This window comes from Drosophila teissieri, chromosome 2R (assembly GCF_016746235.2).
Source record: "Drosophila teissieri strain GT53w chromosome 2R, Prin_Dtei_1.1, whole genome shotgun sequence".
In the NCBI taxonomy this organism is placed as follows: Eukaryota; Metazoa; Arthropoda; class Insecta; order Diptera; family Drosophilidae; genus Drosophila; species Drosophila teissieri.
The window spans coordinates 19,845,992-19,863,306 of record NC_053030.1 but is presented as its reverse complement, the minus strand read 5'-3'; the positions used below and the strand labels follow the sequence as shown (position 1 = coordinate 19,863,306).

Sequence of the window (17,315 nt, the reverse complement as noted above, 5' to 3'; positions counted from 1 at the left end):
CTTGTTTGCTATCATCCAAATGTTTCTTTTAAATAAAGACCCAATTTAATGGTTAATAAAAACGCATTACATGTGCCTATTAACTTTTATGTGCTGCTTATTATTAATTAGAACTTTTAATCAATAAATTTATTCGGTCTATAAAGTTTTACTACTTCCTAACGCCCATTTCGGTTAGGGTATATGACCAGACAGACTCCTCAAACTTCATTGAGAAAAACCTTTTGGGACGTGCGTGCACAATACTCGGGTTTTACGACCTTCTGCAACGCCCACAACACAAGCCGTTGCACTGAGAGAAATGCAATTAGAGAGCCGTCGAGGCACCGGGTGCTGAGAGGACTTCCACAAACGTCGTCAGACGTCAGACAAACGCCGACTGGCGGCCCACACACAGATCACTTGAGGTCTGGTCTGGTTCTGGTTCTGGGATATGACTTCAGCTCCAGCTTCAACTTCAACTTCAGCTTCAACTTCAGCTCCAACTCCAAAATCCCAGAGTCTGGTTGCAGGCAATTAGGGGGCAAACCTTATAGCCTCGTCTCAGTGGTGCCAACTTGGCTATGTGCTGGTTTAGCTGGGTTACTAAAAGTATTTTCTACTTCAAGAAACCTACTTCCAAACCCTTCACTTATCAAAATACCTTAGTTCTGGAATGACACTAGCACTTTAAAGATAAGCGGAATTTCTATATTTATTCTGTAGAAAGTATCTTTAAGAAAGTATCTGTTCCCAACACTTGACTTGGCCATTTCCTGCGATCTGCGACAACACACCAACTGGGTGAGGTAATGGCATTAACATGCAATTGGCCAATGAACCCGCCGATTATGAAACCGAACTCCATGCCAGCGGTTAATTAGCTGAACTTCGTCAATTGCTTGTAATTGGGACCTTTTGCCCTGCGGCTGCGGAAGTGGAGCACTGCGAAACTGACCCCTCAACTTTTGGGAATTTCAATTGGCAGCCACGCACATGCCACAAATGTGTGCATACATATGTACATATGTACGAACAGGTCTGCTGGCCTTGTCGGCTTTATCAAAAAGTCAATAAATACCTGCGGCGAAATCTTATCAACGCCTTAGCCCTACTACCATCGATATCTATTAGTATTTGTTGAATAAACCAAATATGAAAGCCAGGCCACTACAGGCCAGCCAAATAAATGTCACAAGAGAATCGACAGCGAACCGCAGGGCCCCCAAAAAGGTTTCCTCAGATCACAATCTTTAACAATATCGAATGAACAGACTCCCGTGGTGTTTGTGGTTACCAGAGGTAATTCAAAGACTTGACCTGAGCCCCGCCCCCTTGCCCCTACCCATGCATACACTTGTGTCCACAGATGAAAATTTCTTATTGCCCGTTTTGTTTGTTTGTCTGAAATTGAAGTCGATGTCGATGTTGAAGAGGCAAACAAACACGCAGACACACAGACACAAAGACGGAAAGGGCAAAAGAAGACGTACTGGTGACATTTGATAGTGCATGCGGTCAACTGACGGACGGCGATATCTTTCGGCGGGTTCTATTTATAGGTCGATGCAATCGGTAATATCCTGGACATGCGGCCGGCAGATGGAGTCACGTTTGGTGGCCGCGCCAAATGCCAGCCACTTGCACAATCGCCTCTGACTTATGAGTTTGCCATCTAAGCTGGTGGGATCAGCGGAACAAACCTATAAATGTCCCAGGTTACCCCGATCACCCATACATGCATGACATGATTCATTCGCCCTACTCATGGGAATGCTCGTATAATTGATATAACAAAGGCCACTTGTTGAATTCGCCGTGTCCGTTATCAATAATTGACGCACCATCTTAACCCGTTTAAAACTATTTTATGCGTTAATTTTTATGAAGGTAGCTTACTAAAAGTTCAAGTTTATTTGAAGTTATCCATCTTTTCTATATACAAATTGACTAGAACAAAATTTCTATAATGAAACATTTAATTGGAGTTATTATAATAATACTTTTCTAAACTTAGATTTAAATGTTCACTTCAATATTACTTTTGTTTAAATTTCGCTTTCTTGTTATTTTTTTATGCTTGTAAGTTTTGAACACTTCTTTGGCCCACCATGGGTTAACTAACAGAGCTATCCACAGCGCTGTTGTGCTAGGGGCGGTGTTATCTAACATCCGCTGTTAGCGGGCGTGCAATAATAATAAAGAAAGTCAACAAAAGAAACGCAGCGTCAAGACTTATGACTAATGCACTAATTGAATGAAAGCTTTCGACGAGAAGGAAAACAAATGCAACCAACATGTGCCCCCCAAAGTGGCAAGCAGATCGGCGTTACGAATTAAGTGGGTCAGCAAACCGCGAATGGAGGCAGCCAAAACATAAATTGCAAATCCGAAGACAGACCTTTTTCTTGGCCACACTTGTATGGTAATGTGGGTCAAAATGGCCCGAAATTATGTATTATCATTAAATTTCATTACAACCGACTTTTCGAGCGCTTAAATAATGTCGAAAAGAGTTTCGGACTGCGCAAAAGCGGAATGCAAAAACAAAGCGAACCCGTTACACCGCAATTCACGCAATGCCACCGCCACTCAGTGGGTTGTTATTTTATTTTTCCCCCCCACTTTTTGTACAGTTATGGGAACGGAACGGAATGGAGCCGTCGAGCCACCAAATGCATTGGCCCCAGTCCCCCAATCCCCAATCCTCCCATTCCAACGCCATCCCCCAACCCGACGAGCCAAAGAAAGCCAACTTGATGGTCTGTTCTTGTACGCAAGTCCATATTCGGAGTTCGGAGTTCTTGGAGAATGCGTAGAGTCTTCACACAGGAAAAAATATACACATAAATATAATTTGTATATTATTAATAATAAGTCAGGGAAGTGAAATCACTAAAGTGCGAAATAATAAGATTCCTATTACTATTCAATACCCTCAAATGCTTTTGTAATGCAATGCCCCATTATTGTGGCTCAAAAGCTCAAATACCATAATTCTACTCTTGCTCCGTGATTGACAAGTGATTTTTCCTCAGTGCACCTCCCCAGCCCGCTGAGTCATGTCATTTCTGCACGCAGAAGTTCAGTGATCCCGCTCGCTTACCAAAAAAGTCCTCCCATCTCTCCGAGGTGTCCGAATCGGATTCTATGTCCATCTTGGTCTCCTCCGGCTGCTTGATTTACGATTTCCGAGTGCGTCTGGTTTGGTTTTGGTTTTGGTTTTAGTTTTGGCCAGATCTTTTCCCACTCTACCGATCTGTCTCTAAATTTAGACGGCGATTGCAGAGCAACTGACACTGAAGGAGGTCGTTATTATCGCGACTGCTTTGGCTGCTGCATTAGATACGGCCGCGGCAGATACAGTATCTAAAACGGGCCAATTGTGGGCAAATGACTTCACCCGGAGCAGAAAGCCGAGCGGAAAGGCAAAGCTCAATCAATGGCTAGCCGATAAGATAAGCGCTCGATTTAACTTTAAACACTGGCACCGAACTGTGCGATTTTCTTTTCCGTTTGTTTGTCGTATGTGGATTTTTTTCGCAGTTTCGAGTACGAGTATCTGGCTTTATTCACCACTAGTTGGCGATATCTTATCGCGGTCTACGAAGCTCCAGGGTAAGGCAAATATCCAGCAGGTACGGAGGCATTGTGGCCAACAGCTGGTGGCCAGCGATACGGAATGAGAATAACGCGAATGTATCTCAACGTTGCGCTCAGTTCTCGGAACTTTCGGATGACTAAACCGGCTCGCGAACTTGTGTCTCTGGGGTTGGGGCTTTTATTTGATTACTTTTCATTTGGGCTTAGAACAAATTGTGGGAATTCTCCAAAACCGGGCCACACAACAACAACAACCGATGGGCAAACGATCGATGATTAAAATTAAAGTAATGGGCTCTTCACTTGCTATTTGCGAAACCGAAAACAAAACGAAAACACACAAATTGCAGATACGAGTATCTCGCGCCTCGCTGATTTTCCAGTTTCTCCCGTGCAAATCACCTTCGCACCGTTACTTCTAATTGCGGCAAATAGAAAACACTCTCGTCTCACAGATACGACTGCACTTGCAGATACACTTGTGTATTTTCAGATATAATTTTTGATTTTTTCTTCCGATATTTTTCTTTTTTCCTTGACGGTTGGGGGCTGTACACTGGCACACACACGCTCAATTGCTGGAACAGCTCGACGGCTCCAGGAACGACATATCCAGCGCGCGTCTCAGAGTATACTGACTTACTTGAAAGACACTCAAGTCGGAACAACCGAATGTATCTGTATCTCAACGTTGTGCTTCGGATACAAGTTCTCTCTGGTGCTCACAGTACTACAACCGATTCGAAGATCGCAAAGAGTTGTATGTACGTTCGAAGACGTTCGAGGACGTTCGATGCCCAACATGCAACAAGTGGAACCAACTGCAACTCCTAGCAGTCGTGGGTGCACGATCGACAGCACCACCATGTTGAAATGATGACCCATTCGTAGTACGTCTCGACTGGATAGGGAAAATATATACATATATTAAGATCAACATAATACAAAACTCCATTTCCCTACTTACTTATGCTTAGGAAACATCCTAGCAGGAGGTGCAGAGGTTCTAGCAAGAGCATGTAGAAGAACACAAAGAATGCGACGAGAACCGCCAGTGACACAATACCTATCAAGAAGGACAGGAGCATGGCCCAGCACATATCCTGTTGAGCAGCGGTTGGATATGGTTACAAATTAAATGCATTAATATATTCACTCACCCACATGGTGCCGAAGAGCAGAAGTATTTTGGCTAGGGCATCGACAATACCAAAGACCATTGCCAAAATCACAAGCAATAGTTCCTCGTTGCCCTTGACCAGCTCGAATAGACCCACAGAGAAGACCATTATGGCCAGCAGCATCCCCGTAAAGCCAATGAAGATGCAGCCCATGTAGAGCGACAAATAGCCGCAACACAAACGCAGACACATTTTGATGTTTCCTCTGTGTTTTGACTAGAAATCACAAGCACATATTTTACTGGAATTTTGAGATAAACTTTGGTTATTTGGGCACTGCTTACATAGACAAAAAATTACATATTTGAATATAAATAATATGGCTGCAACTAATCGAAAAAGCCATGGATTTTCGTATGAACAAATGTGTTATCAATTAAATTGAATTGTTTAATAGTCATTTTTAAGGTCATATGCTTGACTAACTTATTTCCAAATTTATTTCAATTGTAGGTGGTTTTTCAAATTTTGGCGCTTTACCGATCAGCTGTTTCAGCGTCAGCGATTGGCATTTATCGATAACCCGTCTTGAGTTGGCCAAACTATCGTTTCCAATTAGCATTCTTCTAATCGAAGAATTAAGTAAATAATGGATATAACCGCGCCTCCAAGCAAACGTGCTCGGAAATCACCATTTCTGGATGAAGATATCACTGGCATCCGGGCCATCCTCTCCGATGAGTTCGACGAGGACATTGCGCTCATCAAGGCGCACAGTTGCCAGTTGGAGACGAAGCAACAGCTCCAGGCGGTCATCCAGGAACTCTCCCAGAAATTGCCCCACTTTCAGCACCTGAAGCGCGTCCAGGATCGCAGCGTGCTCATCTGTCCCAGCTCAGAGCTCGGAATATCGCAAAGTCTCGAACAGCACCTGGAACAGTTCGCCTTTTCGGAGCACGTGCTCCGTGCTTTGTGCCAAGGTGTCCGGGTGGTGGAGGTGCCAGAACGAATGCCCCGGCTGCGGGTGCAGTACGAAAAGACCCTTAAGCACTGGCCCTGCAAGTTTCACCCCAATCACTACTCGGAGTCACTGAGGAATGGCAGTAACTTCAGCTCCGCACAACGCACATTTCACAAGAGGATGGGCCAATTGCTTGTGCGGCTCTCACGGGATGTCAATGCCAACCGACCGGTGGGCATCTGCGTGGATCCGCGACAACCGAGCATAGTTTCCATTGCTGGAACCGGTGAAGTTTGTAAGCCACACGAGCACTGCTGCATGATGCTAGTCGATTTTGTGGCTCGCAGTCAAGAAGGAGGCGCCACACAAACGGAGGTAATTTTCACCGAGGATGCCAAGGGGGAAACCACTTTGCGGGGTATTCCTAAAGCCTACTACGATTACCTGATGAACAACGAAGACTGCAAGGACCTGACATTCGGGGCGGAAAAGGCGAGAGAATGTAAAGAAGCTAACCCAGTTCAAGGAGCAGACAACCTGGCCAAATTCGGACCCTATCTGTGCACCGGCTACGATGTGTATCTGCTGCAGGAACCATGCCTCATGTGTTCCATGGCCCTAGTACATAGCAGAGCGAAAAGAGTATTTTTCGTTAAGAACTCTGACAACGGAGCTCTAGCCACGAGATTCCAGCTGCATTCGGTGCGGGAACTCAACCATCACTACGAAGTGTTTCAGTTTACAGCCGAGGAGAACGAAGACTTGACGTAACGTTTAACAAACCTTGGTTTTAATAAAGGATTTATAGGATATCTTCGATTTTCGGCGTTGTTTTGGCCGTCGACTGGCGGGTGGGCGTGGACAGGATACCCAGCAATTGGCAGTCTGCCTCCAGAATGGTAATGTCCTTGGACGAGCCCAGGAACTTGGTGGACAACTCCAAGTCCTTGATGCGCAGTCGGACACGGGCTCCTCGTACGTAGTCGCTGAAATAAAAGAGTGGTTAATTAGATAAAGAGACAGGGGATTGAATTGAACTCACCTGGCATTGCGAGCTGGACGACTGCAGACACAGTGGAACTTCCAGCCAAAGTCTATGTAGAGATCATCGCCCACCACATGGAAGATCTTGCCACTGACCACCTTGCCCTCGGCGTTTCCTAGCTGCTCCAGAAATCAACAGGTTATTACATAAACAATAGGATTACTTAAATCGAGTACCCACATCTATTAACTTGGAGTTGCGCAGCAGGGAGGCGAAGGTCTGGTTGTCCTCTGGCAGCTGTGGGGGCGTGGCAGGAGCCGTGTACTTGTCAAAGGCACGGGCAAATCCTCCCTTGCTGCTACTAATCTCCGCCGTTTCCGTATTCACTGAGGGAGTAGCTGCCTCCGCCGGTTTTTCTGTGTCACCGCTGAGAAACCGAATGGCCATGGGCATACGAGCTCGACAGGTTAATGAAGCCATCGGTACACCGGATCTACTTAGTTTTTGCAACAGCGACATGGTTTTAATTTAATATTTACTAAGAATATCCACAAGAAACCAAAAAACCAAGTTGAAAATCAAAGAAGAAGACCATCATCGATAGACCGCAAATCGATAATTCGCCGCTGCGCCGGCTCATCACTAATCGAATATTACAAAAAACACGCTGCCGGCATTTATTTTGATATTACGAAATCGGTTGTAAGGCATAGGTAATTAACAATTAAACCAGCAAAATGATCCAGCAACAGCGCCAGCGAATTGAGTCCGCGGTGACGGATATGATCGACGACATGGACAAGACGCACCTGCGCAAAATGCAGGTAAGTGGGCTCCTCATTAAGGAATATCCAGAAACTGACTTGCTTTTCACCAAATTCCAGAACGAGATGCATTTGTGTGCGGCCAAGTGCTGCCAGGATGGAACCTCCAGCGTGGACAGTGTCCAGAGATGTGTGGATCGTTGCTCCGCACCCATGACGAGGGCACAGAACTACGTCCAACACGAACTGGGGGAGTTCCAGGGCAGACTTCAGCGTTGCGTCATGGTTAGTATCCATCACACCCACTTGTTGCATGAATAATGTATCTTATTGTCAAACTAAACCCAATAAGCGATATTATATTTTCATGACTAAAAACCTCTTAAATCCCATTTGTCTTCCGCAGCAATGTAACGACGATGTGAAGGTGAAAATGCCACCCAATCCCAATGAGGACCAGATAGCCAAGTACACCGACCAGTTCGAGCGCTGCGCCATCCAGTGCGTGGACAAGCATGTGGGTCTCATTCCCGGCATGATGAAGACCATGAAGGCTGTGCTCTCCAAGGGACCCGAGAGCATTCCCCAAGTTTAACTCAGCCTGCATTTACTACCTAATTAGTTGTTGAACTCGTTTATTTTAAATCCGTGCAATGTGTACCATCTCTGGAGTCATTTCACATATTGCTTACACTTTTAAGAATACAGAACAAAACTTACCTTATTAATTGTTGAAGGTCTTAAGTAGCAATCAACTGTTGTGCTAACAATCTTCGGAAAAATGTCATGTTTTGCCATCAGTTAACAAAATAAACATACTTTGTACACCGAAAACTGTCATATCAACATTTAGTTTTGTTCTTTCGAAATTGTTCAAATTTTAAATTGAGATGGTGGAGCAACAGAAGAAGCGTTTGGAGGGCGCCATCAGCGAAATGATCGAGGACATGTACCGCACCCACTTGCGCAGAATGCAGGTGAGTCTGACCTCTAGTTGCCTACTACGCTATGACCGGCATGAACAATGTTCCAATACCAAGTCCACGATGCACCGCTGTGCCGCCCGCTGCTGCGATGATGATCGAGGAACGCTGGAGAGCGTACAGAACTGCATCGAGAAGTGCGCCGGACCCCTGATGGATGCCCAGGATTTCCTGCAGCACGAGCTGGGCCAGTTCCAGAACCGACTTCAAAATTGCGTCAGGGTAGGATTAGATTATTAATTATGAAATATTTATTTCTGTAACTCGACTGGTAATGCGCAGGACTGCAACAGCGATGCGCGGTCCCAGCTGCCCAGCAATCCGAGTGACCGGGACATGTCCCGATCCCAGCACATGTTTGAGAGTTGCACGAACAACTGTGTGGACAAGTACATCAACCTGATTCCTGGCTTGCTCAAGTCGATCAAGCAAACACTGGACAGAGGTCCACCGAAAAGATCACGCAACATGGACGCCTAACCGAGATTCAAACCAGGATCGGAGAGGCATTAAACACCACATTCAAGGAGTTGTCAATTGTTCACTTATTTATTGAATATATTTGGTACAGCTAACACTTAAATTACACTAATCGGAACTGTGATCCGGGATAGCTTATGGAATGAGTACTTATCAGCGCCAACGTGGCCCTTGCTCTCCATGGTTGATAGCTTAACTCCCGGATCTTCTTGGGCCCTAGCTCATTAAATATCTAGTAATAAAGATTCTTAGTAATATGCAACAATACGAGTGGCTATATTTGGGGATCTTGCTCGATCTACTGCTCGTTCTGCTTCGTCCTCACGCCGTACTTGCTCCAGAAGGTCACCTTGGCGGTGGTCTTCTTCAGGTTGTCCTGGAACACGGAGCACGTGTCGAAGGGTGGACAGTAAAGGTGAAGCGACACAGAGGTGTCCGAGTGGCTGGGGTTCTCCACGCGATGCAAGCCCAGGTTGTCTATGGAAAACAAAGCGAAGCGATGGCAGTGAGTATTGGGAAACCCACATTTTCCAGTTTCTAATTTACTCACCATTTATGTAGGCCACATCATTGACGGCGATTGGTGTCTCGCCAATCTCCACCAGCTCGCGGCTGTCGATCTCGCCATCGGGATGATGGGACCGGCCGTTATCTCTGGCAGATCTATTGGGATACTCATAGCGCTTCTCGCGCAGATCACCCTTCAGCATCTTCATGAAGCAGTGGGAGTCGGCATGGTCGTGCACCGAGGAGCCGTGTCCTTCGCCCCAGCACAGAATCAGTAGATTGAATTTTCCATTGCCCGCATCGACAAGATTCCGCGTGTAGGTGTAACGATCGAACTTGGCATACTTGCGCCACTCGCGGGGATTGGACTTGTAGCTGAGCATAAGGTGATTCACCATCTCGATGTTAACATAGTTGGACTCGAACTCCCGGTGAAGGGCGGCCACCAAGTCCGATAGGGAATCCACCGCGGGTCCGTACTTCAGCGGTTTCTCCAGCGCCTGATAGTAGCTGGTGGCTTGACGCAGGTACTTCTCCTGGTCAACCTGCTCGATCTCGGAGTCGATCTTGGACAGGGCCATTTTGGGCTTGCTCTGATTGACCTGAGTATGTTTCGAAAGGGAAGCGGAAGTTAGTGTGTTGCATCAGTTAAGGCTGAAGGGCGTGGAAAACTACCTATAAAGTCTACAAAGATCACTTCTCAATTGATTTAGATGAATTACGTTGTAAAGTCGATGATCGCTGATAATAGCTATATGGGTATATATGTATATATATTCCGATTCGTTGCTGTTAAAGATTGATTGAATTGCTTGGAGTGACCGCACACGCTCCACCTCGGATCGCAAAATTCGAACTGAATTCTGGAGATTTCGCTCTCCTGTCCAGGCGGCATAATCAGCTCGGATCGGACGTAAATCGGAGGCGCAAGTCCAAAGCAATAACAAAAACAAGAAGTCGCCGGCGATAATCGTCCATCCCACTTATCAATAGCAGATTTTGCCAATACCCACAGCTAGATGTGTACATGTACTTCTAAGTGGATAGATCGAATGTTGCCAGGAGGAGCACAACAGATGTGCCCGAATCCCTGACAAGAGGTTAACGGCAATCTAATGGGATCGTTTGCAAATAAAAAACAAATTTATTCCACATACATGCTGTGGCCCAAAAATATTTGGCGATACGAGTCTGGTCACTGATACGCTAGCTAATAGCCGACTGATAACTGATAACTGATAGCTGGTTGAATCTGGATGCTGACGCATTTGGTTTCAAGATCTGCGGGTCTGTCCATCAGGGATTTTCCCCTAAATTCATTGAAAAAAGAACTGTAGCTTTCTCTAGTTCTGGAACTAGCCTTTAAGATACATTTTCTGCCAATAAAATATTGCCTACTTTCAGATGTGTTACAGATTTCACTTAGTTGCATTTGTCAGCCGATCAGTTGAGTAAGGTTACGACGTCTTTGTTGTTCAGGAAGTTCATTAGTGACTAACACTGACCTTACTTTCTCCATTAAATGCGGAACAAAGAAAAGGGTTCTTTCATTGTTCTTCCTAACACGATATGAATTACGCCCATAAACGAATTATATAACTTCAAGTGAAATCTCGAAATAAAGAAAACACTTCATTTTAGGTGGAGTGTCATGCAAGTGAAGTTGCATGAAGAGTAATAACTTTTTTACGGCCTTTAGGCCCTGTTGTTAAATATTTTCTCCTTGGTGCCACATCAAGGTATTTCGTTTTGGCATTTGAAAAATGTTTTGCAATGGCCGAAAAGCATAAAACTGCCAGCTTGGCAGCCAACTTTCGCAACAGGTTAAGGCCAATAGCAAAGTCGTAGCAAAAACTAAAAGCTGCGAACTGCCATTTGTGTAAATATTACGCGAACAAATGGCTTGGAAAATTCGTGAAAAGCCGCTGCCAATTTTCGAAACAGTTCAACAAACTACGATTGAAGTTTACTTTTCTGATTTTCCTGCCACTTCGGTAGGGAAAGTGATTTTGTGGGATCGTAAGGATAAAGGACTTACCATTTTATTAGACTTGTTTGAATTTCACTCTTAGCAATGGCAACTGAATAATTTTGCTTGAAATTGAAATTCACTTTTGAAAAACACTTTTGATTTGAGGACTTGGGATTGCACTTTTTGGACTTTTCACTGGGTAGTTGCCACTTGGATGCGCGCCGCCGAGCTTATGTGCCCGTTTTGGGTATCTTTCACCAATTTATGAAGATCTTGGCCAGCAAAACCCCGGGTAACCACTCAAAACGCAATTCGAGTGACAAAAAACGACGCTGGCAGCGGCATCGCAGCTCGAATGGCATTTTGAGCGCTTTTCGCGGCCGCGAGCGAAACTCAAACTCAACTTGGCTCGTTGTTGTTTGCTCAGTTGGCCAGGCCCGAAATTTATGCTACCACCACTACTGCCATGATCCGATGCCGATCCGATCCGAGGTTGAGCGGCCAGATGCCAGATATTCCAATACATTTCTCCCCCAATCCAACTATTAATATTAATTATGGAGCCGTGCCGTTTTTTTTTTTGTCTTTCTCGGCCGATCTTCTTTCGTGTTTGCGTTTCTGGCCAAGAGAAATGGCCGAGAGCCTTTTGTCATGGCCAGTGGTTGGAATTCTCTAGCACCATTTTGGCCTGGTTGCCTGGGGTCAAAATGATGAAAGGCTTTATCAAATCGCTTGAAAACGCACACGAATTGTGTGTCAAGTACTGGTTGCCAATATTTGTTCAGCTCAAAACACTTGGCCTAAAACCATTTCGATATATTCAAGTGGTTAATTAGAGTTATTTCTTTTTTTATTATTAACATTTAATAAAATGTAGTAGATTTCATATTTCTGGACTAAAATTATATGTTTTATTATAAATGTAACAATTGTGAGCGTATTTCTAGGATGGCATTTTTAACGAGACAGCTTCACTAAATTAACATATGCGATCAGTTCGTGGCTTTCTAACCGGGTTTATTCAACTTTGAACTATTCTTTTCGCATACCTGGCTCACTATGTAAATCATTTGCATATTCCCAAAACAATGTTATACGAACATTCATCTTTGTTTGCGTGTTTTCGCCTTGAATAATGCAGCTAATAACAAATTCAAAGACCGATCGAGAATCGAAAAAAATATTTTCACATTTGTCAACCGCATAAGCGGGAATTCTCAGATCAGAACAATATTTTCGCCTTTAAATGAGTGCTGTTATCAGCAGAAAAGCGTTTTCTACAATCAAACAAAGGTTAAAGGCTGCGACTTGTAAATTAACGGAAATACACATGTTCCCATACTTAAGCACTTTTATTATAACAATTTTCAATAGTAAATTCACACATTTCTTATGCCTAATGTTCACATCAATTTCATTTGAATGATTCACAATTTTCTTAATGACTAGATAAAATATAAATGAAGTACACACATTTTTGGTATAGACATTGAACTCTAAATGCTGCAGAAAACTAAAGCCACAATAAGCTGCATTTCATATTTAATATTGCTGCTTCGAATTCAAAATTGGAGCAATTTTATTGGGAGCAGCCTAATCCTCGTCGTCATCGGACATGTCGAATTCTTCTTCATCAAAATCGATAATCTGCGCAAAAAATGAAGTAATTTTAAATGAAATCATACAGATTACAGACAAAAGTCAAACAAACCTCGCTGTTTAGCCGCTTGAATTCGGAGATACCAGTCAAGTCCTCCAGATATTTGGCTGTTTCAAAAGTTTTAAATAGAAAAGCATGACCCTCTTTTTTATATTGATCCAGAACGGCCTGTAAGCGATTATAAGTTTAAAATTGTTGTAAATTTAATAGCTTGAAAATGCTTACCGCTGAACAGGCTATGCACTGAGCAAACTTTTGAGTAGCGGGCAGAATATTCTCGTAGTTGCACAGCATTCCGCGGATGGAGTGCGGCAAAATACCCAGCAGACCTTCCGGCACCTTTCCTGCCGCCTCCTCCGACTTGCCACGCCCACTCTGTGCATAGTAGGCCGGTGCCAGCTCCTTTCGAGGATGCTGAAGCAGAGCCACCAACAATTCCACCGCGTAGCTAGCCGCAATGTTGGATACTCCGGGTCGGGTCACGGTGCACTGTTGATCCAGCGTGCGATCTTTGAGCGACTGAAAATGGAATAGTACGAAATGCAAATTGTATCTATCTCCAAATAAGTACTAATGTAATAAGCATCTTAAACGTTTACATAGCGAATCTATAAGAGATTTTCAAACAAGGTTTATATACATAGAGTTTTTCTCAGTGTGATTTGGAACAGTTTCGACGCCGGTGCAGTAGTAAGATCGAGAGCTTTTCAAAGCTTTTTAGTGTCCACAAACACATGCTCCGAGCAAACAAAGATGACGCCTTCGAGCGAGAACAAAACAAATAGCAGAGCTTATTATAAAGGAAAAACACAAAGTGTAGAAACTTTAGCGGTTGTATCGGTTACTTGAGTAACCCGCCGCTCCGCCCGCCACTGATTAGATAAAAGTTTGGCGTGCGGGAGAGCCGGAGAACTCCGGACTCTCCCACGGGCTATCAACTATAAAATACATTTGGTGCTTGTTCATTGCCGAGGCATAAGCTAGTTCAATTGGTAATTGCTGGAAGGAATCATGTTGACCGAATTCGCTGGCAATCTTTCGCATCCCCTGGAGTTTGGCCATGTTCTGGAGGTCGTGGCCAAGACCATCGATGGAGCAGCCAGGTGAGAGGTGACCGGTGTTGGTGTAAAACTGCTTTTCCGTTTTATGACTAATTTCTTGTCAAACTGGGCTTGTTATCAGTACGTGACTAATCGATTATGATCATTTGGTTCTGTTAGGTTCCACATAAACCTCTGCACGGCCAAGAGCACGGTCGATCCGAATGCGGATATTGGGCTACGCTTTTCTTGCTATTTTCGGAATGATGTGATCGTTAGAAATTCGCGGGTAAGCGGCGCCTGGGGCGAGGAGGAGACTCAAGTCCTGGACCCAAACACATTGCCCAATCCTATCGTCAGTGGCGAGTTCTTTATGGTATACATCCTGTGTTGCGAGGACAGCTTTGCCATCTCGATAAATAGCCGGGAGTTCTGCAGATTCCGCTACCGCATGCCGTTGTCAGCGATTCGGGCTCTGGAGATCCGTGATCAGATCCAAGTCATTAAACAGGTGGATCATCGCACTGTGTTTCCCAATCCGTGGCCCGCCATCCACGCCTCGGACTACTTTAAGACGTTCAGTAACGATCAGCCAATTTTGTTTAGTCCGGGCCATGTGATCGTCCTTACCGCGCGGTGCTTCGAGAACAAAAAGGGACAGTTCATTATCAAGTTCTTGGACTCGGATACTAAGCGCGAGGAGATACACTTTAGTGTGCGCTTCGATGAAAAGGCAGTGGTGCGCAACTCCATGAACAAAACTTTTGAGTAAGTACACTTTATAAGGCCGTACCCTTCTGGGCGTTAACTAACTCTTTTTATAGCTTCGGACAGGAGGAGCGTCATGGAGGCTTTCCCTTTGTCTTCAATCAGCAATTTAAGCTGGCGCTGGCCTTTACGGAACGCGAGGTTCTCACCGCAGTGGACGGGTATAACTTCTTCAGCTACACTTGGCGCACACCAAGTGCCATGATGAATCTAGTGGGCTTCAAGGTGACCAGCATAAATGGCCTGGTGGTGCAGATAACTGGTGTGGATCACCTGCAGACGGGGGATCCTACGTGCGCTGGCTTCGAAAAATATTCCCGCCATGATTACGAGTGTGTTTAGTAACCATTTTAACACAATTAATGAAGTCTGAAAATACAAGTGCTATCTTTAACTATACGAAAAACCGAACTTACATTTCCGGGGGCTGTCACATCGTTACAAAAGTAGCAACCTAATTGATCGCCATTAATACACTTAAGTCCCTCGATTTCTTGGCCATCATCACCTGCCTCCTTTCGCGTAGTGCCATGTCGCATTACCAGATAACTATCAAAGCCCAAGGCTGCATTGATGACAATCTGAAAGAGAAAAACATTAGGTATATCTGTTCTGAAAGGTGAGTATATGGTTGTTCCCACTTTTTCCTTTGCCGCTCCCAGCAGGGTTGGCAACCAGCGGCTTTCGCGCGAATCCGTGAGCAAGAAAATTACATCATGGTCCTGCACAAGCTGCTCAATAACCTTTAAATGCTCCTTCGTCTGGACTAGAAGCGATTCCCCAATAGTATGCCCAGGCATGGGAATCTCCAACACATAACCCGCCGCTTCAGCGGATGGATTGATCTCCTTCAATCTCTGGGCAGCTGTAGTGGCCTTCATCCGATTTCCGGCCACAGCATCTGCATGCGTGTAGAGATTCTGACGCACTGGATTGGAGAACCCGACCTTGCCGCTGTCCAGAAGGGTTATGTGCTTAAATCCCCAGGACTGCAAATTTAACAATTAGTTAGGAAGTCAGTTAAATCATTTCGAATAGAGACACACCAGCAGGTTCCTTGCTACAGCGCATCCTAAAGTACCAGCTCCAAAGAGCAGGCATTTTGTTTTGGAGATGATTTCAAGATTAAGATCGGGAACTAGCCGCCACTTCATTAGTTTCAGGTTGAGGTTTACAGAGTTCTCAGCGAGCCTTAAGAAAATAAACAGTGTAATACGCAAGTTACTTTCAATTGTCGCGATAATGGATGATTATGGTATCTAACACTAAGGACACGCCTCAACGAACTGATAGTTCTTATCAATTACTATCTTACTTGGCTGGATCCATGCTGTCCCTCATGCAGACCATTCTCGGTCCCATTTTGCCATTTTTATTTAGCTCCCAGCCCACGAACTTAATATCTCCGCTTTGACTAAGATCGCAGGCTTCAGTTTGAATCACCTGCCACACAAGGCTGTCATCTATGCACATTTGTTGATTGTGTCGCAGGCCCAGAAACTTGAGTGGTTTTCCAACAAAAGAGGGACTGTAAAAGACCGTCAACTTTGAGTACTCTTATCATTACAGTTAATGTCAGTACCTACCATTGCTGAAGCAGAAAAGCAGCATAATTCCGCATTATCCAAGCTGGATGCTCATACTCGCTGGGATCGGCAAACCCAAAATAACAGAACTCGACATCCTTTTCGTCCAGGGAACTCAAATTGCGGGCTTCGAATACATTCTTCTCCACATTAGCATACAGAATGAAGAAGTTCTGTGACTCAGTGGGGAGGGACTTCAGGGCGCTTATATAGCTACTACTATTGGCTAAGTCCCGCAGTTTTTGGACGGCGCCCTGGAGCTTTAAAGTGGGCGTCAGCGGGCAGGGAAAGGCAAACCAATAGTAATAGCTGTGGCACTTTAAATCGGCAAAGGAGAGAACAAAGAAGCGGGTTAACAGACTGGGATCCCTCAAGACCCCTCCACTGCACATATCAGCCAGCAGTTCCTTGCCCTCATCGGCCAGCAGTTGTAATTTGTCCAGGGCCTTGAACTCTTCGATTGTGTTCTTATTGTAGATGGTGCCGATAGCGGCATGGCTGAATTTTGGTGGCTGTGCCGTTCTGAAATGTGGTTATTTATGCGCTGGTTTTATCAAATGCGATTATCCCAGCTCACCTGTTGTAGGCCGTGTAGTCCACTTCCAGGAGACAGCCACTTGCATTGCGGTTTGTATAGTGGCCAGTAATGGAGCGTTTTGAGTCGGACAGGCGATCGTGGTCCAGCTTAAGCTCCGCTAGCTTGTGCCAGAAAGTGGGCGACACAAAGGATTCCCACGGCGCAAATTGCAAAATAGTCTCGTTTTCCGTACTCATGTTTTGTTTAGGGCGTTGTTTACGTTCAAACTTTTGGCTGCAAATAATAAACAAAGCTCTCGATGGCGATAAGCCAACAACAACAAAACTTATCGATTAGTATAGTTGACTATGCTTAATTCGGACACTCTC

At 44.8% G+C, this 17,315-nt stretch overlaps 9 protein-coding genes across 11 annotated transcripts in view; 4 read left to right on the top strand and 5 right to left on the bottom strand.

Moving 5' to 3' along the window:
* LOC122612814 (pleckstrin homology domain-containing family G member 3) overlaps positions 1-3,881 on the bottom strand; it is a 43,947-nt gene extending 40,066 nt beyond the window's left edge. For both annotated transcript variants that reach the window (XR_006325647.1, XM_043786657.1), the window contains exon 1: positions 3,086-3,881. Coding sequence is in view for 1 of the 2 variants with exons in the window: in XM_043786657.1 (XP_043642592.1) it covers positions 3,086-3,137 (52 nt within the window). In the remaining variant the exon portion in view is untranslated. The remainder of the gene's footprint in view (positions 1-3,085) is intronic.
* A 150-nt stretch (positions 3,882-4,031) lies between these two features.
* LOC122612816 lies at positions 4,032-5,056 on the bottom strand. 2 transcript variants are annotated; one of them, XM_043786661.1, is made up of 3 exons: positions 4,743-5,051; positions 4,550-4,685; positions 4,032-4,483 (listed from the first exon to the last, which is right to left on the bottom strand). In XM_043786661.1, the coding sequence occupies exons 1-3, from the start codon at positions 4,953-4,955 to the stop codon at positions 4,413-4,415; spliced, it is 420 nt and encodes a 139-aa protein (XP_043642596.1). In that variant the 5' UTR covers positions 4,956-5,051; the 3' UTR covers positions 4,032-4,412. The 2 variants fall into 2 exon arrangements, with proteins under 2 accessions (XP_043642596.1, XP_043642597.1); XM_043786662.1 differs by lacking the exon at positions 4,032-4,483 and having other exon boundaries at positions 4,747-5,056.
* Positions 5,057-5,296: 240 nt separating this feature from the next.
* Positions 5,297-6,483, top strand: LOC122612255 (probable inactive tRNA-specific adenosine deaminase-like protein 3). Its single transcript, XM_043785740.1, has one exon. The coding sequence runs from the start codon at positions 5,353-5,355 to the stop codon at positions 6,433-6,435; it is 1,083 nt and encodes a 360-aa protein (XP_043641675.1). The 5' UTR covers positions 5,297-5,352; the 3' UTR covers positions 6,436-6,483.
* Positions 6,433-7,253, bottom strand: LOC122612257 (28S ribosomal protein S28, mitochondrial). The gene is made up of 3 exons (XM_043785742.1): positions 6,890-7,253; positions 6,707-6,828; positions 6,433-6,650 (listed from the first exon to the last, which is right to left on the bottom strand). The coding sequence occupies exons 1-3, from the start codon at positions 7,166-7,168 to the stop codon at positions 6,467-6,469; spliced, it is 585 nt and encodes a 194-aa protein (XP_043641677.1). The 5' UTR covers positions 7,169-7,253; the 3' UTR covers positions 6,433-6,466.
* A 29-nt stretch (positions 7,254-7,282) lies between these two features.
* Positions 7,283-8,247, top strand: LOC122612259 (protein FAM136A). Its single transcript, XM_043785744.1, has 3 exons — positions 7,283-7,473; positions 7,534-7,698; positions 7,820-8,247. Exons 1-3 carry the CDS (start codon positions 7,387-7,389, stop codon positions 8,006-8,008), a joined length of 441 nt encoding a protein of 146 aa, XP_043641679.1. The 5' UTR covers positions 7,283-7,386; the 3' UTR covers positions 8,009-8,247.
* On the top strand, positions 8,171-9,138 carry LOC122612258 (protein FAM136A). The gene is made up of 3 exons (XM_043785743.1): positions 8,171-8,390; positions 8,454-8,618; positions 8,679-9,138. The coding sequence occupies exons 1-3, from the start codon at positions 8,304-8,306 to the stop codon at positions 8,874-8,876; spliced, it is 450 nt and encodes a 149-aa protein (XP_043641678.1). The 5' UTR covers positions 8,171-8,303; the 3' UTR covers positions 8,877-9,138.
* Positions 8,924-10,251, bottom strand: LOC122612256 (cysteine dioxygenase type 1). The gene is made up of 3 exons (XM_043785741.1): positions 10,059-10,251; positions 9,427-9,985; positions 8,924-9,353 (listed from the first exon to the last, which is right to left on the bottom strand). Exons 2-3 carry the CDS (start codon positions 9,962-9,964, stop codon positions 9,175-9,177), a joined length of 717 nt encoding a protein of 238 aa, XP_043641676.1. The 5' UTR covers positions 9,965-9,985; positions 10,059-10,251; the 3' UTR covers positions 8,924-9,174.
* A 2,443-nt stretch (positions 10,252-12,694) lies between these two features.
* LOC122612587 (ubiquitin-like modifier-activating enzyme ATG7) lies at positions 12,695-17,238 on the bottom strand. Its single transcript, XM_043786301.1, has 9 exons — positions 16,987-17,238; positions 16,410-16,931; positions 16,139-16,351; positions 15,870-16,014; positions 15,465-15,812; positions 15,240-15,404; positions 13,241-13,534; positions 13,067-13,183; positions 12,695-13,002 (listed from the first exon to the last, which is right to left on the bottom strand). Exons 1-9 carry the CDS (start codon positions 17,181-17,183, stop codon positions 12,949-12,951), a joined length of 2,055 nt encoding a protein of 684 aa, XP_043642236.1. The 5' UTR covers positions 17,184-17,238; the 3' UTR covers positions 12,695-12,948.
* Positions 13,742-15,229, top strand: LOC122612588 (32 kDa beta-galactoside-binding lectin). Its single transcript, XM_043786302.1, has 3 exons — positions 13,742-14,118; positions 14,236-14,823; positions 14,880-15,229. Exons 1-3 carry the CDS (start codon positions 14,027-14,029, stop codon positions 15,163-15,165), a joined length of 966 nt encoding a protein of 321 aa, XP_043642237.1. The 5' UTR covers positions 13,742-14,026; the 3' UTR covers positions 15,166-15,229.
* Positions 17,239-17,315: the final 77 nt, after the last annotated feature.